Source organism: Drosophila persimilis, unplaced genomic scaffold, assembly GCF_003286085.1.
Source record: "Drosophila persimilis strain 14011-0111.01,24,50 unplaced genomic scaffold, DperRS2 tig00000002-arrow-pilon, whole genome shotgun sequence".
NCBI lineage: Eukaryota > Metazoa > Arthropoda > Insecta > Diptera > Drosophilidae > Drosophila > Drosophila persimilis.
Genome location: NW_020825289.1, coordinates 16,698,303 through 16,722,644, shown reverse-complemented (window position 1 = coordinate 16,722,644; position 24,342 = coordinate 16,698,303). Strand labels below are relative to the sequence as shown.

Below are 24,342 nucleotides of genomic sequence, written 5' to 3'. Positions count from 1 at the left end.
TAACTAATAACCTCAGGGTTGGAAACGTCTCATGGCACGATGTGCCTGTAACTCAATAGTTTGGTGGTAGTTTTTTTGTTTTTTTTTTTTTTTTATTTTGGCAACCTCTTACCTTGCCTTTCCTCCACAGGTAGGAAGAAAGGTGGGGAAACCTTGAAAAGGTAAGACGAAATTGTATGTGATTGCTTGCTGGCAAAACTGTGTGCCTGTTAGAAATTTTAATCGATAGGATGCTTGTTTGATCGAATTTGCATATCAGAATCCTTAAAGCATCCTGCAAAATATCATTCGCTTTCTCTACTGCTCTGCAGGCCTGATACCCAAAACTAATTTTGTATTCCACTATTCGACAATGTTCTCACGGCATCTTTTAGCACCAGGCAAGATCATCTTAAGAATAAAGAAAAAACTCCATGGAACGAACCCATATAAAAGTCAAAGATTTTGGTAAGGTTTCATATATCACGTGGCGTTTATCCTGTAAAAAGGAATGCAAGGAATCACTGCTTTGAGGTTTCTGTTTCCCTAGTAGAAGCAGCCTAATTAAGCCGAAACATTCTCACGCCTGCCTGGGCGCGTCCTTCCAGGAAATCACATTAAAAAACGCCCAAAAAACATCGGTCAAATATCAATATTTATTTGTTAGAAAAAGGAACGGAAGCTGTACAGGAAATTGGAAATGTAAGATTAGAAATCAATTTCCTGTTTGAGGAAATGCAATTTCGAGTGGCAACAAAATCAATTTCCTGCTAGGGATCGCCGTTTCCGGAGGAAATGAACCTGCTTCCGGTGGAGATCCTCGTAACAAGCAGGATTTCTGGTAAGAGAGCCTTATTTATATTTATGTTTGCCCATTAGCTAATTGTCGAATTTTACAACCACTTGAGATAGTTTCCCACGTGATTTAATCCATGACATTTGAAAATTAGTAGAACGTGCGCTTCAAAGATTTTCCCAGGCAACGCCGAATGCCTGTTGATCTCTTATTCTTGGTCTCCCAGGTAGAATCTGTGTTGGGTGCAGCATGCCAAGCACACACTTACTATATTTTCTGTTTTCCTGATGGCATTTTCACTCATCCATGAAAGAGTTGACTGATTTTTCACACGCTTGTGATCTGTGAACTGCTTGGATTTAAGATAATTTCCCACGTAGCTTTTGTGACGATCGGTTTCCCATGAAAATTGGGAGCAAGGATCATGGTCTATAGAGCATTTTCCCAGGCTATCAACAGGTAGAGAATATTGGGAAAACTTATCCTATGTAAATCCCTGTTCGCCTATTCCTTGAGTTTTCCGAATCTGCAAAGCGATGGAAAATTTCACACGACTCGAAGGAACTATTTCTTCGGTTGCAGTTTTGAGCTGTTGGATCGGTTTTCACTTAAATAAAGGGACGATCCCTTTCCCAAGCCATTTATTATTCGTATTGTCCCGTGCTTCTTTCAGGCTGCATTTTTCAGACCCTTCCAGCAGGTAGAGTCATTTTAGAGATATTTGGCCACAGCGGCGCATCCTTCTTAATTTTCTTTAAATAACAGATTTACAAGGAACGCATACCATTATGAAAAAGGAGGAGGTTCCTTTTTTTAAGCCACAGGTTGTCGGAAAATCGTGTGCTCTTTTCCAGCTGCATTTTCCCAGGCTTCGAGTACAGTTAGTGACCTTTTAGGAAAATGCATTCGGTTTGCTACTGTTATTTCTGATTTCCTGGTGAAAAATTCTCCATTTAAACGATTAGGCTGGAAAATTCACACGATCAGGACGATTTTCCAGAGGATCAGCAAGCAGAGCAAAATTTTCCCACAGCCAGCTCGGCATTTCTCCAATGTTTTTTAATGGATCGTTTTTTAAAACGAATTCTTGAAAAAAAGAGGAGGATCCTTTTCCCATGCAACAGGTTGCCGGAAAATTAAAATCCCTCCATCGTGCACTTCGTTCCAGCTGCATTTTCCCAGGCCCGACAGCAGGTAGAACCATTTTCGGAAAAATCTTTGTCGACATATACTCTGCTTCCTGCTGGCCTGGTATGTAAGTTTTTCATCTCCCCGATAATGCTGGAAAATTCACACGATCCTTGGGTAGAATCTACGGACAGAGGGAATTTTCCCACGCAGCTGCTCCTGCTGAAATTCCCAATTCTTTTTGGATTTTTTAAGGAACCGTTTTTTGGAAAATGCATCTATGGGAAAGGGGAGGGGATCTCTTTTCAAAAGCAACAGGTTGCCGGAAAATGGTAATCGCTGTATCGTGTGCTCGGTTCCAGCTGCCGTTTCCCAGGCACGGTCTGCAGGTAGAACGATCTTTTTGGAAAATTCTATGGCTTGTGCTGCTCTTCGTGCTGTTGGCCTGGTAGAAAAGTTTTCAATTTCCACAAGCGATCTGGAAAATTCACACGCTGCGGAGTGGCTTAGGATCAACAGGCAGATGGAGATTTTTCCCACACCTGCTCCGGCTGCAAACGACATTCTTTGTCCACATTTTTTACGAATACCCAAGAATCACTTTTATGACTTCGTTTTTTATGTGGAAGATCGAATTCAATGGCTACGGCCTGCTGCATTTTCTAAGCCTACAAACAGGTAGAATTCTACAATTCTTTTCGGTTTCAGCTACTGAAACCGCTGATCACCTGTTCTGCGGTTCTACCGAGGTGGACAATTGCACACGTTCCAAAGACTTTTGAGCACTTTCTCGCAGCTGCACTCTCGTCTCGCGTCTTGAGCAAGGACATATTCTTCTGGGTCAGGATCCTTATTCTCCAATCTCACTGGCTCATGCTGATCTCCTCCTCCGAGCATTTCTGATCTCCTGGTCGTTATTTCAACAAATTTGACAAAGATTTCAACATTTTCACACGATAAAAAACGACTACAAGAAACCATCATCTCTCGATGATGATCCCACAAAGAAAAGGATCGTTTTCCCATATCAAAGATTTCTCACGCATCTGCTCGTGGAACGACATGTGTTGACTACCTGCTCGTGCTGGTTTTCCACCGTTTTTCCGGCATTGCCTACTGCTTTTGCTGCAGGCCTGTTGACAATATTGGGGTGCTGCCATAACAGTTGGAATATTTCACACGGTCAGCCCGTGTCAAGCTGGCACCGACCCAAGAACCATCCACACAAAAGGATCGGTTTTCAATGCGTGGCCTGTGCCGATCTTTGATCTGTGCTCAGGCATTTACCCGGAGATAATGGAATGCATGAATAGAACATGTTCTTAGGAAAACAGACACACAATGTGATCCCAGATCTGATGCGATACCATATTCTGGGAATTGGATCTTTGAGTATGGTATGAGATGGAATGCGGTGCCTTTTGAGTGGATTAACATTCCTGAGTTAGTCTGTGCGGGTACCTGGAATCGGTTCTGACATTTTGTGTTGGTTCTCAAATGATCTACAGATCGTTGATGAGCTCCTGGTAGATCGTCTAGCTTGAGGCTACAAACAGATTGCGTTTTATTCTTCAATGACGGTAATATTGAAAGGTCCCTTTTCCTTGATTCAACTAAGCAGTGAGTGGCACACACAAGAACGGTGGCAGATCAAAAGGGATTGTTGAAGTGGCGGCGGCAGAGAGCCCCAGAGAGCGCAGAAGATCTATTCTTCGGCGGCTGGCCCGAACAGTACTTACTTATTATTATACTAAAACTATTAATACTATTAATAATAATAATGTATCTCAATTTTGGTTTAATCCGAGTGGACGAGGTGGACAGCAACCTTGTGAATGATTTATTCGGCGTATGTTGGGACCACCTACAAGAGTTTACGAGTTTGGTCCAACCGCAGTCATTAATTTATTTCCTGGACCTGCAACGTAGCGGTAAGTAAATTAGTTAAATTTATATAATATTCTTCTGAGATGTATTCCATTCAGCCGGGACGACGCACTTTAATGAGCTGCTGCACGTCGAGCAAACTTGACTTTAGATAAGTCAGCCGGTATCGGTTTACTCAAGAGAGAAAATTATTTTATTTCCTAAACGAAAAGCTCTTAACAAGGTTACTTTATGGGCGACACTTGAGTGGGGAAATATTGCAATTATCTAATAAGAAGATTCGGAAAAACAATACATGGAAAGACAGTCTAGCTGTCACACGAAGTGCCTTTTGTTGATCTCTGGGATTTGCTTGAGGGATTTACATTCTACAATCCAACAGATTGCAGGTTAAATGATTCATTGAATGTCCGATCAGACCAATAATCTCTCCTCATATTGATTACCCCAAGAAGGCATTCAACAAATGCTATAATTATGAAGGAAATTTGCAAACACGATCACAATAAATCGCCATAAAAGGCCACTTGAATATCTGGGAACGCCTACACCTACACAGCAGACCACTCTGAAGGTGATTGCACAACGGAACTTTCTAGCAATGATTTCAGTTTTTGCTTTGTTTATTAGGAGTACGAATAAATATCTATGTATAAATATAAAATACAACGAACGCTTATGTTAGAGTACAATGCAAAACCGAACCAAACAAATGGGGAATACGTATACTGATTGCAGAGTTAGTTTGTTTGCTCACGAAATAGAACGGGGATCGGGACCGGAATCGGAATCGGGATCTCTTCCTCTCTCAATGCTGGACCAGCTTGAAGCGACTCGCCTCGGCATAATCCCGGGCATCGGAAAAGTTCCTCTCCGGCTTGATGCGCACATCGTTCGGATCGGTGACAAATTCGCCGCTCCATGTCGTCGGCAGCACTGTCGGATCCGAGTTATAATCGTAGTAGTCCTGATCGTCGGAGCGATTGCGCTCGGGCTTGATACGCGTCTCGCCGCTCTTCACGAAAGTTCCATCCCAGGCGGTGGGCAGGACAATGGGTTCCGTGTTGCAGCCGTAGAAGTTGTTGGTGTTGGTCACATTCTGGTTGTGGCGTCGGACCTTGGACACATTGTTGACGGCTCCGTCCTGATAGACGAACTTGCCGTCCCAGCCCTCGCACTTGATGGGTATGTAGTCCTCTTTCCTGCGTAGAGACATCTCTGTTCGATCTCTGTTTTCCGGTTTTCGATGTGTTCACTGCGCGTTCCAATACACGATTGAGCTACCTCTGTGCTGGTTGTATTCTAAAATATGATTTCACCTTGTTTGAGCGCAAAACTCGTCATGTAAATGATTGTTTTCAGTCAGAGATCAGCCAGACCCCGGCCCCCACATTGTGTACGAGTATATAGTTGGCTTATTTGAATCGCTGACGTCAGGGGCAAGTCGCCGGTGAGCGGTTTCTTCCGTCTGTTTTTCGAACGGGTTTGCACCGTCAGTCTCCAGCCAGGTCGCCTCCTCCACAAGTTCGCACTCGGATCGGTGGCAGACAATGGCGCGTCGCTTGGCGCTTTGCCATATAAAGTCATCTTGTCTAACAGCTCAATGGCACCCGACCCTCGCCGGAAAGTTATTGCGACCAAGCTGTCATAGGCGTCTTACATAAATATGCATATACCCACCCGTAAATTGATTGTCGCTAGATTAGCGTGATTCATTCGCATATGTATGTTCTCGATCTCAATTAGAATGTTTCCCCATTACCGCATTCGGTTTGTTGTTTGTTGTGCAGTTATTTTTGGAAGCGCTCCAATCTATTTTTCTGTTGATCGGTTGTACATAGAAATACTCGTACGAATAGTTAAGACTCTATGGGTTTCTGATTACGAAAGTAGATTGCGGCCCTAGAAGGAAGTTCCTACTTAAGTGCAGTGTGTTTGGGAGAGCACCTTGTAGGGCGATTCATGGGTTGGAGTAAGTTTGAGGTTTGTGTGGGTTTCAGGTTGATCGAAAGACAGAGCTCTCCAGTCCTGACCAATGGGAGCTTCGTCCCTCCTTAATCATAACGTAATGGAATTCCAGCTAAATCAGACGTAAGGACCAACCTAACCTAATCAGACACACAAAATCTCACATACCACATCCCTGACCTTACTCAACCGCAGACTGCGACAGGCCACTGCTGGCTGCCCCATTCATCATTTCTGGTTCGTGTCCATGCTAATTGCTCGACTCATCGCGGCACTAATCAAGCCCCGGCCGCACAGACAACCAGCAGAAACTTTTTCCCACCGTGGTGAGGTGGTATCGGAGGCACCTCCCCGTCGCCCTTGTCGTAGGCGAGGCGGGGCGATGCGTGGCTGGATTACCTGCTGGCTGGACTCCCTCGTCGGGAGTCTTCTCTTGCGCTGTTCCCTATACTCGGTTCTCTGCTGTGCCCTTGCCCCATGCCGCATGCCCCATGCCACCGTTGGGTAAGCTCCTGCGCCGCTGCCTCGTTAGAAGAAGCAACAACGACGACAACGACGATGAGGAGGCCAACAGTTTGAAACTTTCTCATTTCGGTTTTGTTGGCCTGGCAGAATTGCCAGCCTGTCGGCCCAGGCCGGGCCGGGCCGGGCCGGGCCGGGCCTGGCCTTGCCTCCGCCTGTTGCCAGTTGCCAGTTTCAACGTCTGCTCGTTTCTGTGCGCCTAGTCGAAAATCCAACTAATTGCTTATTTTAACCCCTTCAAAACTGGGTACAAACACACACACACACACACCCAGTCACATCCACAATGGAAGGTACGGGGTCTCTCTGGGCTTTCGTGTTTATTAATTAACAACACAAAACCCCAAACCAACAAAAGGCCCAACACACACACACACACACACAAACATAGGAAGAGAGAGAGAGAGCGCGGAGTCCGTGCCTTAATCCAAGTGCTGTCTCCCTGGCTGGCATTCATTAGTGTTCATTAGTGAAACAAAATGCTCATTTACTTAACTACCGGGAGTCCACCGCCGCCCCGTTCCCGGACTCTGGGGAGCGCCCCCTCCCCCGCCCACCAGCTCTGTCGGTGGGTCGTCTCTGCAACGCGCCTCCCCCACCCACCCCACAGACTCAATCTCTACGGCGTTGCACTTATCGGCACTCGGCAAGTCACTCGGCTCCCGGCCATCTCTCTCTCGTGTTGCCAATTAAAATTCCACTTATGCCAAGTTAACTCACTTGGCTCCCCGTTAATTGTCGTGGTTTTTTAATTGGACCCTTTTTTGCTGCGGGGCTGCCGGGCTGCCGAGCTGCCACTGCCTGTTGTCTGCTCGAGTCCGCATCGAATAAAGCAACTACAACAACGTTTATAATGACTGGCAAAAAGCAGAACTTGTGGGTGCGATAGTACTCGTACTACAGCCCATTTAAGAGAAAGAGACAGAGAGAGCTTATCGTAGTGTATCCCCCTCCAACTGAGAGTCTGGCTGGGTGCACTCGCTGGTTGACCAAACTTTTTATACCCATTACTGGAGGAGTATGGGGGAAAATTCGATTTGGGATGAAAGTGGATGTGTGCATCACCCAGAAGGAAGGGTTTTCGACCCCATAAAGTATATATAATCTTAATAGTCATCAGTAGCCGAGTCGATATAGCCATGTCCATCCGTCCGTCTTGTTTGACGCCAGCATAGAGCAATCAAATTTTGTATCCAGACTCCTAAAATGTTCTCTAAAAATTTTGCCACGCCCATTTTTGGGCCTACAATTCACCATTTTGAAGATACGTAGAGAATAACTATATCTAGCAGATTGGCGAATCTGGATCAGTTCTTATAAATGGAAGCAAAAAATAAAATTTCACGCGCTTACTCATTTTCTCCCTCTCTCTCACACACAGTCTTCCTCCTGCAGGGTTCGCTCCTGGCGGAGGGACTCGAGATGAAACGGCGGTTTTTGGTGTGCGAATATGAAAAAAGAGACAGATCTGACATATAAAATATATTGTACAAACTACTTAAATCATTAGCTCACATACTCGTAAATATACATATGTACATATACTGCCTGGGTACCGGGTATAAAGTAGAGCCGCGGACCTTGCCGCGACTCGCAACGTTCCCGCTCGTTTTCGCTTCTTTTTCAATGTCCCGTTGAGTCAATTCGACTAATGAATGAAACCCATTCCCCCCTCACCGACACAATCAGACCAAAAGCACCAGCAGCAGCGGCAATAACAAGAACAAAAATGAACTTAAAACAAAAGCCAACAAAACCCCTAATTAAAATGCATTTTCATTTGGGACGTCAGAGCTGCCACCCGACTGCTCCTCCCCTCTGCCCACAGCCGCTCCCTTTTCCTTCTCTTCGGTGGACTGAGGCGTCCGCTGAGAGGGGTTTGGTATGCTATTGTCTGCGTTCATTAGCTAAGTCAAGTAACCCCGGCAGAGACGCCGCTGTGCGTCACATGAACCGTTATACCATTGTACGGGCCCACACACATATGTACGCACCCTCTCTACCTTTCCCTCTTTCGGCTACCACAACCAATGTGTGTGTGTGTGTATGGCTGCGGGCATATTTAATTACAAAAGCTGCTAATTAGGAAACGTACACACCCACGTTGGTTAATTTGTTTGCAAACCAATTAACTCGGCGCATAGTATCAGGCGCACAGAAAACCGCAGATAGTCGACAGGCAACTACGACGACGACGACGACGACGACAGCAGCAACAGCAGCAGCAGCGTCGGCGTCGGCAGCAGCGGGAGCAACGCCAGCAGCAGCAGCAGCAGCAAATGGAATATTGGTCGGACGGTCGGACGGTCGCTTTGCCTGGGCCAGTCGTCCCTCAATGATGGAGGGGGGTCGGTCGGAAGCCTTACATGAAAATGGTCCCGTTGCAGGCGAGCAAAAGAAAGACCGAATGAAAGAAAGAACTTTCCAATCACAGTGTGTGCGTGGGTTGGGGGGGAGTTAGAACTAACTAACAACTGTTAACGCAGAGAAACCACAAAAGATAAGGCGCAGTGCCGGGTTTGGTGCTGTGCGGAAAGGGGCGAGAGAGAGAGAGTGCTGAAGGAGAAGAAAAATGTCTAATAAATGAAAGCGAAATTTTAATGAAAAAGTTCCTGCGTACGGTTGTGTGTGTGTGTGTGTGTGTATGTACATGAGTTCGTGTGTGCGGATGGGGTTCGGTTCGGTTCTTAATAAATGAGCTAAAGTTTGAGCAAAAGTTTATGCTGCTGCTGCGGCTGCGGCTGATTCTCCCTTCCGCAGTCCGGACGGACGGACGGACAGTTGTGCGTGCTAATGAGTAATAAACTTGGGTGATGGGGGTGTGTGCCCCCAGACACCCAAGCCGAGCCCCTACCCAACCCATGGACGCGGACCAGCAGCAGCCGCAGACGTGCATGTCAGGCGAACAGAACCGAAGAGACCGCACTCCCACTCACTCTCTTTGACCCAATGAACGCGCGACGGGAGAGAGAATGTGGAAAACGGCCAAAACAGTGTGGCGGAGGAGTGCCGAAGGGGAGGGTAGACGATGCCTTCAGTTCCGGCTTTGCTTTTGCGCAAATTAGTTTTGAGCGTTTCCATTATGCAGGGCCATGTGGCGGCAAGCCGTGCATCATGATGGGAGGAGATAGGGCGAGAGAGAGTGAGAGAATAGGAAGTTTGATATTCTTTATCGTCCACTATATCTCGTTCACCTAGATTTTCTGCCACGGCCACTAATGAGATTTCTGATTCAATGCTAACGAAGTTTTAATGAAGATTGGAATTTAAAGATGCGGGGTATATGCGGGGTCCCTGAAGTGGGGGAACATTTTGATACTGTTGAATATCCCCAAATGAAAGTGAAATCTTATATCAAACACATAAATTCTTTAAAAAGTAATTATTGAAGAACCAATAATAGGGCAAACGGATAGTCTGCACTCCCCTCTTGGAGGTCGCATCGAATTGTTCTGATAAGAGAAAAGCCAAATGCGATTGCAACGCATTACATATACAGAAAAATACACATGTTGGCCTGCGTGATTGTACACCAGCAGAGTACATTTTTGCAAGGTGCGGCATTCCCGTTCTTTGAGTTGCCTATTTGGTAGCCCACTACTCTTCTCTTGCTCTCTTTTGTTCAACCAACATGCAAAATAAGTAACTATTGTCAGATCGCTCACTGGGAGTTCCTCACCTTGTTCAAAAAACCTTGTGCAGTAACGACCTCTGCCCATTTTCTGACTGCCTAAAGAGCTTTGAGCTACAACACATATGAGTGCTTATCACAAAAGAGTTAGCTGATGGCACCAACAACCACAAACAACGAAAAACCCAACAAAAGCCAGTGTGCATGGCACGTTTGCTCCCCCCCCCCCCCACCCCCCACCAACCGTCGCGACTGTTCCCCTCTGGCGGCACACGTGTGCTGGCCCGTATTTTTCGGACTATCGCAGAGAACTCTTTTTTTTCGTGTCTTCCACCTGTTGTCGACTGCTGAGCGCCTGTTGCGCTGACAAATAATCGATCGTATGTTATTTATTGATTTCTGATTGATGGGACCATCCGCCAACTGTCAAGCCAGTCAATACATTACGGGGCGATGCCGTGGGGGTTAAAATGGGATCTTCGGCCCTGTCCGAACGGATTAGCCAGCTTTGGGCATGCGGCCAACAGCAAAAGGCAATAGGCGGAGATCGACGATGTAGAAATTTGAATAAAATTAACATTACAACAACAGTAGCAGAAGCAGAAGCAGACCTGGAGCCAACGACCACAGCAACAAAATGTTGATAAGAGCACAGCTTATCACTGCATAAATTAACGCTTGATTGTATTGGTTTTTGGTTAAGTTAAGTTTATTCATTTTTGAAATGTCAATAACAGAGAACCCAAGAAAAACATATGTAACTTTCCTAAAAACATAAACACTTACGAATCTAAGGATTAAGAAGGTGAGGGGGTATACATATGTAAGTGATAATTATTAATTTTTTTTTAACCTTTTTTTGTAGTAAAACTTATTCTAGGGCCTTACAATAGCATATAATATAATAAGCATGATAGCCGCATATCTGTTCGCGTTGCATCCAGGGCCGGATTTAGAGGACCACAGGTCCTCCGGCAACGAAGTTCAAACTATTTTTTTGTATAAAATGGAAAATGGCAATCAGCGCTTTCTGATATATTGATGTACGGATTGAAGTAAGCAACTATAGAACTAGAACAACGATTACGTCCATAAAAAACCCTACAAACCTCTACAAGTAATTGCTGTTTTGCTACAAAATATCTACATGCCAAATACATATCTCTGGAGCGACACCTACATGATCTCTACATACACTCACTACATATAGTGGCGCCACTGCAATCAGCGATCACCTCCTGAACCAACAATTTTTTGTTTTTGGTCTAAAAAAAATGACTCCCAACGCCACGCCTACTTGCGACTACCGGTGCGACGAAGATGCTGCTTGGTGGTGGCCGCCGCTGTTGCCACCACCTGCGCTGCTGCCAACAAAGTGTTTTCGGCGCAGCGCCGGGGCCAATTCTAGGACTCGTAGAGCAGCCGCTGGTAATGAGGCAGGACCTCATGCATGGGCACATGCAGGCTGAACTCCAGGGCGACGAGCACCGCAAACTCTGACGATATCAGCTCCTTGCGATTCAGCCGAAACACACTCTCCGTCTTCTCAATGAGGCTCTTGAGGGCGTCGCCCTTGACATCGTTCATCTTGGCACTGAGCAACAGACAGGCGCCGGCGCACAGCTTGCGGTTGCTCTTGTTGATCAGATTGCCCAGGATGAGCTTCTCAAAGTAGACGTACGCCTGCGAAATGGTCACCAGATCGATGCGTGTGTCTAGCTTGTTGATCCTCCGCATCTCGCGCTTGATGCTGTGGGAGAAGCAAAACTATCAGTAGAGATTCATGGGAGTTGCCGCAGGATCATACCTCCTCAACTTGCTCAGGGTCAGCTGTATGGTTGGGAACTTCTCGCGAAACTTATCGTTCAACTCCTTCTTCAGATCCGATGGCCGCACATAGTCGATCACCGATGTCATGTACGATGTAAAGGTCAACAGAGTGCGATGCTTGCCGGCAATCAGCTCTGGATCATCCAAGATGTTGGCCGAGTACTGCGGATTCTGCGAGATATCAAAGGGAAGCGTTATGTTATCCAAGGAGTCTTCCTAAGGAAAAAAAACCAACTTACAGGCTGGACACGGGGTGTATCCCCACCCAGCACAATGCTATCCATATCCAAATCCAGCTTGTTCTCGGGCGTGGGACTGGCCGCACTGTTCCTGTTGTTATTCTCATACGTAAAGCACCTGTGGAGGGAACAGGAACAAGATTATATATATTCTCCAAGAAAAGTGTCTTAAGGCAGAGCGTGAGAGAAGGCGGAATAGGGTTAGTTGAAGCATTGTTCTTCTGTTGGATGTGTGTGTGCGAGAGTGGGTGTGTGTGTGGGTTTGCGGGTGTGAAGTTGGTTAGTGGACTAAAAGCTTTTGGCAGCCAAACCAGCCATGGGCCACAGCCCTCGGGTCTTTAGGATAGCGACATCATGGCTGGATTGGCTGGTATTTTTATTTATTTTTTTTCATATTAGCTGCTTTCATAAATTTACCATTTGCCTTGACGTTTGGTTATGGTTTTTGTGCTGAAACGAAGTAGTGCAAAGCGTTAAATGAATTAGCAACAAGTTAATGCCACAAAATGTATTCAAATGTTTGGCAGGCGCGTACGAGGTGGGTCGATTAATACAAAGAAATACAAAATATGCTGAGTATCGTATCGTATCGGATCGGATTACTATTTCCCTGCTCTTCAAATTGCAAGACTAGCAATACTTCTCATAAATTTAACATTATATGGTGTCTAGAAACATGCGGAGTTTGGATTTTACAAATACTGCGGATTTTTGGGTTATATCAGACTCGGATTCGACTCATGATGACGCAGATATATGTATAGGTTTGGCTTGGCATTTTCTTTGGTTTGGTCAGCTACAAGCTACAAGCCCTATAAACACGAGCCAAAAATCGGAGTAGGATCCCATTGCAATGAAATTCGAGTAATATTTTGTTTTTTTTCTTCTTTTTGTGGACAGAGAGGATTCCGTCTAGCTTAAATTTGGAGTTTTTGGTTTATGATATAAATAAATCATTCGGTATGGCGGGCCATGCACAATGACGGTTGAGATGTATGGATGTGGCAATGGTACATGGGGTATGACGGAATGGAATTGAACGAATGTGTTCAACATAATTAATACTAAAGTAGATCCTAGTGGTGGCAAGAGGGGGGTGACCGGAACCTGGCACGAACCTCGCTATGCCGTGATTCTTGAGCACAGCTGTGCTGGTGATTTCCATTTGATTCTCGAAGATGGAGGCATTCGCCGATGCATTGCCATACTTTTTGCGATCCTTTTCGTACTGGCGCGATGGTATCAACAGATGGCCATAGGATATATCCTGGGGACAAAGAAAACAGAGAGCCATGTTGGTAAGGAAATCTCCAGAGAATCCCTATTGATTGACTCACCTGACCACTCTCGGCCTTCTGAATGCCCAACAAATCAAAGGGATCGAAGGGAGCATCATTGATAGAGCTCAAAGGACGCGATGTGGAAGGATTGCGCCGACGACGATCCTCCTTGCGGAACTCGGTTCTGTAAAAGCATAAAATGTAGACTCCATAGCTCCAGATTCCCTCCCATGTCCCTACTTCTACTCACCTTCCATTCTTGCCCTTGTAGTAGGGCAGGGCTGAGAATATGAAGAACGGTATCTTGCGGGACACCAGCACCATCCGCTCATCCCGCTGTCCCAGTCCCTGGACCGTTGTGCCCCTGCGGCTGTCCGTGATCTGCACCGACTTGCTCAGGCTGTTCCGGAAACTGCCCGAAAAGGTGCCCGCCGGCGCGAGGCTCTCCGTGCTGCTGTCATCCGTGATGTGGCTCACGCTCGATCCGCTCAGTATGTACGTTCGCTTGAGGCCGCCGCCCACAACGATGCTGGAATTGGAGCCAGCCCGCATCCCAGGCGCCGTGTTCAAGCGTGCCCGACGCTCGGGCTGCATGTTCTGCTGATCGCTTGCCCCATTGCTGAAGGTGCTGTGGAGACAGAAGACGAGGATCGGTTAGAATCGAAGTGATCTAAGGGGCAACAGGCGCACAAAATTGCAAGACAAGTGGAAAACGTGCGGACAAGAAACACGATAAAACTCAAAAACTCAGTTCGGATGGACCTTGAAGGCGTTTTGTATACTCTATCAGAGAGTATGCAAACTATACATAGGTCGGAGCCGCTAAGATGGGATTCGTACATCACATATTAAATAGTTTTCGTCCAAAAATGGTTCGAAAAGCAAGTCTTTTGCAAGTTTCAGATGAAATTTATTATTTATCATCTATAATTAGTAGTCTTCATAGGAAGGAAAGATCTGCAAGGGTATCTAAAGTTTCGTGCTCTTAAGCTACCTCTTTTCCACTCTTGTTATTTTATGTGTGGTTGTTTTTGGTATAAAAATACATTTATTTTTTTCCTCTGGTATTTATAAATTCAATGACAAATATGTGCTCGCTGGCTCTGGCCAGGCAGGGGGCCTCGTCACACCCCTCATGCAATGATCGATATTTTCACAGGGAAACAGAAAATTATGCTGCTGCACTCAAGAGATTTTCATTCATTTGGTTTTCTAAGGGCGATCAGAGTTGCTTATCGCGGGGGCTCCGGCCCCGAAGCATGGGTATTTTTGGAAAATAAATACACACACACACGCACACACACTTATGCGGCTCCGGCTGCGTCGAAGGGCAAGCCAACAGAAGTCAACGTGAACGTCTTGCTGGTCTCTCTGAGCGCCTGGCATATTACCTTGGGATAATTGGTCTAGGTCGAGGTTACAGCTCGACAAATAAAGAGAGCCGAGCCACACAGAGAGGGGGCTGTGACGTGTGCGCCACAGGAGAAGTCAGAGAGGGAGAGTCAAATGAACTGTAAACTAATTGGGGATTATAAAAAGCCCTACTAGATGATGCTAATTAGTTTCAAGTTGTGCCGCCCCACACCCCAGCCCGGTCCCAGTGGAATTATGATGGAGGTGGCGCCAAGCCTGTCATAACCCGTTAATTAGTTGGAGCATTCTAACAGGCGCCCAGCAAACGAAACACGATTATTACCGCTTACAAGAAGCATGGGACGAAGGGGCAGGAGAGGCCAGAGACAGGAGAAGAAGCCTCCAAAATGTTTATGTAATATGGGCCCTTCGTCGGCCGCAACGCAACAAACATTTTTGTGCGTTTGCTTTTGTGTTTCTCTTTCGTCTAACTTATTGACTCGCTAATGAGTGTGTGCGTACATGCGTGTGCGTGTTCGTGTGCGTGTGAGAGAGCTGATAACATTGCCCGATTAGGCCAGAGCGAGACGGAGCATAAGCTGCAGGTCTCGCACACAAATGCAACGGACGGTCAGACCTTGACTATGGGTGTGTGTGTTTTTGATAGTTTTTGGATTTTTTCGGAAACTCCAACTATCCAAAGCTGGGCGCCTGTCATTTAAACAAACAAAATTTCAATATTTAACAATAGGGTTTGACGAATTCATAATTGAAGAATTGCCCCGAAAATGATATCGGAAAAGTAGAGCAGAAAAAACTTACTGCAATAATGTGTTTCAGAACCTAAAACATGCACTCTCAATGAAAATTCTCAATGTTAGAATAGAGTATACACGAATTATGCGGCTATTTATAAGAAATCAAAGCATTGTATATTTTTTTCAAAAGAACACCCCCATTAACAGTCACAACTGAAAATAACATATTGTTAACATAAGGCAAGAGCTAACAGTCGGTACCTAGAAGATGTTTACAGCTCTGTTAATTCCCAAACAGATATAACAGTGTTGTCTGTACATTAACAGCACTGTTTTCTGTTGTCTGTGCAGGGAATTAACAGAGCTGTACACAGCCTAACAGTTGCCGTTAACGGAGGGACTGTAAAGATCTTCTACATATGTACATACTGTTAACGAGTAAACAGATAAAAACTTAAAACTTTCGAAATCTGTAAAACAAAACCGTCTTGCTCAACCCATTTGCTCGTATTTCATCCCACCCAACTGTCCGACGATGGGTTTTAATCTATCTCTGATTTGCAAATATTTACCGAAATACTACTAAACGCTTGCGTAAATATACTTTTCACATCTGTAGACGACCGAAGGCAAATAACACATGCTCGAGAGCTGAGTTCACATATAAGCACCAAGAATTGAAAGATTAATGTTTTAATTGCGCTATCTCCACCGTCGCCCCCTTCCTGTTCCCCTAAATGGCACTCAGGCACAGGCACAGGGTATGGCTTTGTTCATTGTCATCGCTGACTGGATGGTTTTTGCGGCTATCAGCGAGCAAACAGATGGTAATGGAAGTACGCTCTTTATATAAGGCTCACCAACCCATTTGACTAGATCACGTGCCTCTGCTACAAAAATAATCAAATGGAATGCAAGTTTGTCCAAACAAGAGAACGGTAGAAGGAGAGAGCAATAATAGACACATATGTATGCAAATAAATGTATACTTTATTTGAAAACATGTTTTATCTGTAAAAAAAAAATACGCTTGCGAAAGAGAATTACATATGAATGTATGTACATATGATCATTCCTCCATGGGAATGACGCACATTGCTCGACTGTGAGACGAGACCATAATCAATCCCTCTCTCAGTTCGAAAAAAAGGTGAGTTCTCGATAAGGCTGGAACCCAAAAACCCAAACGAGAGAGAGAGAGAGAGAGAAACGGAAAACAACAATAATAATAATCGTGTTAGGAAAGGCAGGCGAAGCAGAAATAGCAACAGAGAAACACCAACTTGTAAACAAATAATCAGCACAAAAGGTAGAGTGGAAAAACGATGGGGAGCTTTTTGGATCCGCAAAAAGAAAAAGCCGAAAGCTAATCGTTTATGAAGACCTCGAACAGTTTGTTTATGTTCTAGTTTACAATGGGAATAAAATAGGGCAAATAAATGCATTTTTGTATACATATTTAAGAGACCCAAGTATTGAAGGTTGTTCATTGTATACAAATATTGAAGATGGAATGGATATTGTTCGGGAATTGGAATATGTTTTTAGCAGAGGTTTTTCGGGTACATTTCGGATAAGTTTTGAATCTATCGGAGACTCCCACAAACTTCCTGCCACATACTTCCCCTTTCTTCTTATTTTATAAAAAAACAACTTGGCAAAAAGTGGAAGAGTGAATAACGAAATAGCATAACCAAAGAGAACCCAACCAAACCGCTTGGAACTGCTTTGCCTTTTAAAATGCAAAGAGACAGAGAGGGGAAGAGGAAGAGGGAGTTGAGGTTGAGGTGGAGGTGTAGGTAGAGGGAAACAACAAGACGAACCGATTAAGCATTTCAAAGAGAGGGTCTGGTCGCAGTCTGTACCATCGCCATCGGGTGTTTCGAATGATAAGCACTGGGGAGCTTTGCAAAGGGGGCCTTTGTTTTGGGTAGCTTGCGCCATGAACGTAGCTCGATGTGGGAATGGGGCATGTGGAATGGATAATGGGCGTGAGTGAGTGATAGGCAAACAAATAGTATACGCTCTTATCGTTCATTTCATTTCTTTGTTAACATCCATAAAATTTAGCTTTACGGACCGTCTGTGTTGATCTTTCGTTCGCTAAGGAGCTCTCTGTGGTGTTACAGATATGGAAACGGGTTCTTTGAGAGCAGGTTTCAAATGCCAAATGCATCCTTTGTGCATTGAAAGTTGTTGCACCACTGACACACTTATAATCAACCCCCAATATACATATATGTATGATTATCCCGCAGAACAACCCCTATTTTTATGACCTTGAATGCAAGAGTCCGAGGTGCTGCTACTGCCTGTTTCAAGGACTAGAACTTGAGAGCGGCGTGCCACAAGTACCCCAAAAGCACAACGCAAACAAACATCGTCAGCCAGGAGGAGGGGGGGAGCCGGTTCTTATTGCGTCTTCGATTGCATAAAACTCTTGCCTCAAGGTTACCCAGTTCGGAGGAGTGCCTCGCCTTGCCGCAGGGTTGCAGGGGGATAGGAAGGGGAGGAGCCTTCGGCTTGGACAGGTTTGCCGAACCCTGGCATTGACATTGACATTGCCATTGAAACGAAGGTCCAGGGGCAAGCGTTGCCAGATGCCCGCAGGATGGAACGCAAAGCTTTTGGCCTCTCAAGTTCAAAGCCTAAGCTTCAGATATGCCGGCTTTCTGGCTGTCCTTGAATTGCCTTCCGCCCGAGACAGAGACAGGGAGACAGGGAGCCAGGGCACTAAATCAAATTAAGGGCATGACGCAATTTCTGAATGAGGGGCGAGCCTTCGAAGGTCTCGGGTCTCTGGCAAAACAAAAAATTGTTTACGTTTTTCGCCAAAGCATTTAGAAATTCTGCTTCTTGGCATCTTTTTGCCTGCGCAACTCTTTCATTCATCCATTCAACACATCATCAAACTCCACTCCGCTCCAAAAGTGGCTCTAATTTCAAAACAAAAACTGGACTTAAGTAGTTTGTTGTTGATTTTCAATTTGCGTCGTAGTTTCTGTGCTTGGCCTTTTGCCCATGCGCGACTTTTAGCGGCAAGAATGTTCCCACAGAGAGGCCACAACTGTGAGGGAGTCTCGCATAACACAATATTTTCGTTTTGCAAGAATTTGTGGATTGTGGCAATTCGCTGAGGCACACATTTCGGAGCGGAAATAATAATGTAATTGAAGATTTGTGGGTAAAAATCCGCTCTTTCACATAAACAGGAACCGAAATGAAGTTTTTTCCTCTTCGAAATGGAACGATTTGTTTAAAATGTTGCAAGAGCATAATTTGTAATTTTATCATGTTACTAGAAGAGAGAGATTCCAGGGTTTATATTCTTTGCTGGCCAACAAATTCGAATTATGAATCACGCTTCAACGATTACTAGAGTACAAACCAGCTTAAAAAGAACATTAATTAAAAATCAAGTCCCCAACAAAAACGTATACGTATCACTTTCGTATCGCCTGACATCATACCTGGAGTACGTTCAGAGTATTTCCAAATTGTCTATCACGTCAATGCCTTATCTACTATCTAAAGTAATCTCAGAAGTTAAGATCGCTTTGAAGTACAGCAGGGACTATATCTGGATGGATCTTTGGAAAGTAATCTAATCGCCAACACGATAAGTAGGCTGAAATTGTGTGAAATTGATCAACATCTCTTTGTTTTAATGGATCCCGATGTTGTAATTAGCCCCAGCGGCAATGCAAGTTGTGTGATTTAGCCGAACAAATGCTTTGACAGGTCGATGAAAAGCCAATTGGCTTGCGGCCAACTGCATATTTTGTGGGAAATTTGAACAAACAATAAAAGCCTAACCCAATTAGGGAGGCCTCCCCACTCTTCGCGGGGTGGTGTGCCGACACCAGTTGAGTGAGTCGGCGAAAAGAAACTGAAAAGAAGCAGAATGTCGAGCAGTCAGCCGAGCGGGACGGGGGTTAGGGGCGCATGTGGGGCGGGGTGTGGGGCCAGAAACAAGGTCAGTTTGCCAAAGCGCAACGGGGTGCAACAGCAACAACAACAGCAAAAAGCACCTGCAGTCAGAGAGCGGCGGCGGGTTCAATGTAACTTGTCGCATGCGTTGGCATTGAAGTGAAAGCTCTGGCAAAGCTTTCCAAGGAGAGAATAAGAAATGCACCGGTTCAAGCTTTTGCAAGGGACCGCAAAGAGACTGTGTGCGTGAAGGCGAATGAATGAATGGATGCATGAAAGAGGGAGAGGGAGAGAGAGAGAGAGAGTGTGCGTGGGAGAGTGGGACCCAGAGAGAGTGTGCGTGTCCCTGCGAGAGCGGAAGTTCAAGGAAGTTTAAAGCCTGTTTTGTCAGCGTTTCATTGCCCCCTCCCCCCCACCCCATTCAGCTTTGTCACGCTTCTCCCTTCATTATTTTTTGCACCTATTATTGCGTAATTATTTTGCGTGCCATTTTGTCAGGTAATATCGATGATTCACAGCTAAATGCTTCGTGTCGATGGGCGGGCAAAGACAAAGCCCAGTTACAACAAGAGCCGTTTAACTGTTGACAGACAGACCGTTTAAAGTGCGTGACGAAGCCGAAAAGCTGTTAGGGGCTGGACAGGCACGCCAATTGTGGCGCAACAAAAGCCTTAGATTAAATTTAAGTGAACGCCTCTCATGCGCAATTGTTGTGTGGACAATTTTGCGGGGCACGCTGTCTAATTTACGCTAATTGACCTGCCACACGTCTCTCAATGATGGAGGCGCCTCGGCCCCAACGTACAATCAACGAGCCACAAACACATCTTTAGATACATTCTATTTTTAGCCCCAGGCAACAGAGAGCCACCCCGCCACTGGTATTGTGCAAAATCAGGCGACGAAAACGTGAAACAAACCAAATACTCGTATGGTATATTTATAGTCTCTCTATAAATTATCATTCCTAAGGATATCTGCTGATTTTTGCATCTTTCTTTGATTTTTTGTTAGTTTCTTGCGGCTATCTGGCATATAAAAGATGCTAGGATAGGATAAGGGTTATCAAAGATTTTTCGCAACTTTGTAGAAGTCATCTATTTCTTATAATCAGGATTTACAAGTGGGGACAGGCGAAACAACTTAAGATAACCATTGAAAAGCCTTCTTTCTTGCATTGTATAGACACTTTTTGAACCTACTTTATATGCGCACAAATACATAAATACATGCGTCACAAACGGAAGATGAGACAAAAATATTCTAAAAAAAAAACATTCAAATTTCAGAAATTGAAAATTCTGAATAATTATTCACCTGCTGCTGGGATCATTGTTTCTATGAATGTTTGTTTGTTTGTTTCCCCACCCGTCAATGTGTCTATTCGCCGCATTTGAACAATTTGAGCCTTTTGTAAACTAATTAGATATAAAGCGTCAATTGGAGAGTGCAAACTTGAACGGATATCTCAATCATTTTCAAAGCATTAGTGCCCAAAAATAGCCCGACAGATGACAACACCAATTATGCCATATTGTAAATGATTGAATAAAACAAAGGTCTCCCTCCCCCCCCCCCCCCCCCCCTGCCTCTACTAGAATCTTAAAGTGTCCCAGCGTTATGATTCATAAATGTGTATATTCCTAGGGAAGGAAATGTCTTAACAAAGAAAAATTTGAATATGCGAACATACGAAAGTTTTTCGCAAAATTTATAGGAAATTTTCGTGACGTCAGCTGTCAATCAATGGTTGCCTTACAGGTGGAATACGTCCAATTTGAGCAATATGAAAATTATTGGAAAACTTAATTAATTCTGAATAAGGAAATTTGGCTTTATACATACATAGATGCTCTGTAGGTGGTTTTGAGGGGGTTTTCCTTTGGATATTCACTTACCGTTCTCTGAGGGGCATTAGCTTTGCCCCTGCTCCGCCGACGCCACCGCCGCTGCCCAGATTGGACACCTTGAGCGGTATTTTGACGCTATCAGAATCACTGCCGCTTTCGGCACCAGATCCTCCGCTACCGGCGGGACATGCCCGCGCCTGCTGCTGATGCTGGTGCTGCTGCTGCCGAATGCTCATATTGCCACTGCCCGGAGCCTGGTGGGGCTGACGACCCGACGATGTCGGTCGCTTTATGTTGCGTCTTTCAACCGGCACAACGGGGCAGATGGTCGCTCCGCTGTGGTCGGTGGGCAGGACGTTCATCAAGTATTGACCCATATTTTCAGTTTCACTAAAATGCCCATCACCATCACTGCCGCCGCCAGCAGCGGCGGCGGTGGTGCACTCGTCCAGCAACATGCCATAGTCCCCGACGCCCCCGATGTGAACGTCGATGGCGGTGCAGAGGATGGGTATGGATGTGCCACCATTCTGATGGGGCGCCTGCTGGTGTTGCTGATACTGGTGGTTCTGCTGCTGATGCTTCGGCTGCTGCTGCTGCTGCTGGGCCGAATGACCGCGTTGCTGATGATGCTGCTGATAGTGCTGATGGTAGCCTCCGGCGCCCAGTCCCAACGCCGACGTGACGTGGCCGTTGCTGAAGGTCGCGGTCGGGTTCTTATTCTGGTTGCAGATAATGCTGCTGCCGAATGTTGCGCCAAATTTTGTGTCCCGGTGTGTGCCATCTAATGAGATATTCGATAGGAACGAGATCGCAGCCAATCTGCGCCTGTGTCTCGTCTTATTAAGCGATGTTGCCATTAGGCAGTAAACCGATTTCTTCTCTTGCAAAATGTAACCGACTAGAGGGCTTTTTTTTTGGGGGGGGCTGGAATGGGTGTTTTCTGGAATGTCTCCCTCTCGTGTGGAATTGTCAACTGCTGCTGCACTCTCTCTCTTTCTCTCTCTCTCGCTCGCTGTTTGTTGACTCTTCTGGAACAATCTCTTTCTCTCGCTCGCTCACAAACGGGTTTTTTGATACCTGAGTTTTCTTGTACTTTAACTTTTTTTTTTACTTTGCGTGGTGTTTTTTTGTTGTGTTGTTGCTTTTCAACAATTACACTTTTTAGTCTCTAAATTCACCGACGAATTGAAAAACAAATTACTTGTACGCGACATGATGACAAATTGCAATTTTCGCACTGGTGTATGGGACAAAAGTTGTTTATGGAAGAACAAAGTTATTTTTTAAAAATTATTATTAAAACTATAATGCACTTTTATTGGTTATCGCTGATGCGTTGGGACGTTGCTTTGGCTGCAAGAAAAGTAAGAGAATAACAGACAAATGGAATCAATAAATAAATCACTTTGACCAAAAGCAGAGTGGCAGAGTGCAAAGCTATTTTTTAGGTAAAGCAAAGCTTTGGCAGTGTGTTTGGATGTGTGGGAGGTACCATTGTTAATAAAACTCTGTTTTCTGGGAAAAAATAATAAATAATAATAATCATATAAAAACTTAATAAAATCTCATTTTATGGGTAAACATGGTAAACAAACCCCTTTTTTTAAACAGAATTTTCTACTAACGACGAGTATGAACTCTACTCCGTCCAATCTTCGATATTCCCTTTAAAAACTGTATTAAATAATTTTGTGGCTAAAATAAAGAAGCCATCAAAAAAGCTTTTTAGTTGCTGCATGCAGCTGAAAGCTTCTTTTGCAGTCGCTGCTGCAGTCAGTGTGTCAAATTGTGTGGGTGGGTGGGAAACCGGCTCGCCGAAGGCCATCTAACACTTGCACGCGGCTTCAGGCCTCTGTTTACTCAAACTTACAAGGAAACGCCGAGCCCTAAAGGACCGGAAAATTTTCCGCTTACAGATCAAAACAAGAGCATGGAAAATTTCGAGACCAAAACAGCTGATGGACGGCGGAGTGCGCTGCGTTAGGGGGTGGAAGAGCGGCCGCAGCGGGGTTTAATTGGGAAATGTGATGTGTGGACCAATTGGAATGCCGCTCATAAGAACGGGTCTTTGCTCTCAGGGGAAAGCGGGAAAATCAATGCGAGGGGGGAACAAGTGTGTGTGTAATTTTCACTGTATGGTTTTCGGAGTGCGAAAATATTTATGACACACGCACACACACACACAAATGTGCATGAATATTGATATTTACCACTAAAAAATTCCTTAGACTTCGTATTTTATTAACTTTTGTTAATGGTTAGAAATGTTTCAAGCGCGTCATTTTGAGCTATTTTTAGAATTTTCAACTAAATTTTTTACAGACTTTGATTTTTGCTTGCCAACGCGCCTCTTTTCTCTTCTCCTTCTCTCTCTTGCTCTTTCTCTTCGTCTCACTTCGCGACCGTAGCGTAGCAGCTGCTTCGTTGCGTAAATTATTGAAATTGAAAAGCGAGTGAAATAAAATATGTCAACACTTGGGGAACGAGTGTGACCTTTTCGGCAAGATATACGGTCTGATTGAACTTAGCCCACTCAAACACCCTCTGTTTAAATAGGCGAACAGCTTGAGTTAAACCGCGGTAAACAATACTGATTTTAGTTTGTTCTTGTACATCCATTCTATCTTTCTTTTAACTTAACTTTGAACCCTACGATATTTTTCACCTGAAGTACGCTACAATTTGTCAAGATTCATAATTTTCGTTGGGGGTGTTTTAATACCCATTAGTCAACAATGGGCTAATTCTACACTGTATATTATCGGAAGTCAAATTCATCAATTCTGAAATTCAATCTAAAATTACTAGCTAGCGAGGACTCTCAGCCCTAAACTCATAGTTTTAAACGATTGACACATCAATTTCCTATAAAATGGGTTAACTTCAAGTTCTCATCTTTTCTGGTTTGCTTATAAAATAAGGTTTAAGCAAACACGGTCGATAACAATTTTCACTAAATATATTTCCTTACATCGTAACTACACAGCTGCTACTTATTAACTACATTTTTATGTAATTACCAAAAGCGACACCTCAAGTGTTGACAATCTTGGCCGTTTTTGTTTCATATATGCCCCATGGAAGCACTAGTGTGAAAAACCTCTGGTATTCCCAAAAAAAAGAGGCATTTCTAGAAAATACTATATTCGCAAGAAGTGTGAGCACGACATGGTGGCAAGAATCAATAG

At 44.7% G+C, this 24,342-nt stretch overlaps 2 protein-coding genes across 4 annotated transcripts; both read right to left on the bottom strand.

Annotated features, from left to right (window-relative positions):
- Positions 1-4,395: 4,395 nt before the first annotated feature.
- LOC6592652 lies at positions 4,396-5,062 on the bottom strand. The gene has a single exon (XM_002017952.2). The coding sequence runs from the start codon at positions 5,004-5,006 to the stop codon at positions 4,599-4,601; it is 408 nt and encodes a 135-aa protein (XP_002017988.1). The 5' UTR covers positions 5,007-5,062; the 3' UTR covers positions 4,396-4,598.
- A 5,536-nt stretch (positions 5,063-10,598) lies between these two features.
- LOC6592653 (CDK5 and ABL1 enzyme substrate 1) lies at positions 10,599-23,603 on the bottom strand. 3 transcript variants are annotated; one of them, XM_026985511.1, is made up of 9 exons: positions 23,365-23,603; positions 21,200-22,507; positions 13,511-13,888; positions 13,318-13,444; positions 13,099-13,247; positions 12,398-12,430; positions 11,981-12,098; positions 11,719-11,912; positions 10,599-11,661 (listed from the first exon to the last, which is right to left on the bottom strand). In XM_026985511.1, exons 2-9 carry the CDS (start codon positions 22,009-22,011, stop codon positions 11,316-11,318), a joined length of 2,157 nt encoding a protein of 718 aa, XP_026841312.1. In that variant the 5' UTR covers positions 22,012-22,507; positions 23,365-23,603; the 3' UTR covers positions 10,599-11,315. The 3 variants fall into 3 exon arrangements, with proteins under 3 accessions (XP_026841312.1, XP_026841313.1, XP_026841314.1); XM_026985512.1 differs by having other exon boundaries at positions 23,479-23,603; XM_026985513.1 differs by lacking the exon at positions 12,398-12,430.
- Positions 23,604-24,342: the final 739 nt, after the last annotated feature.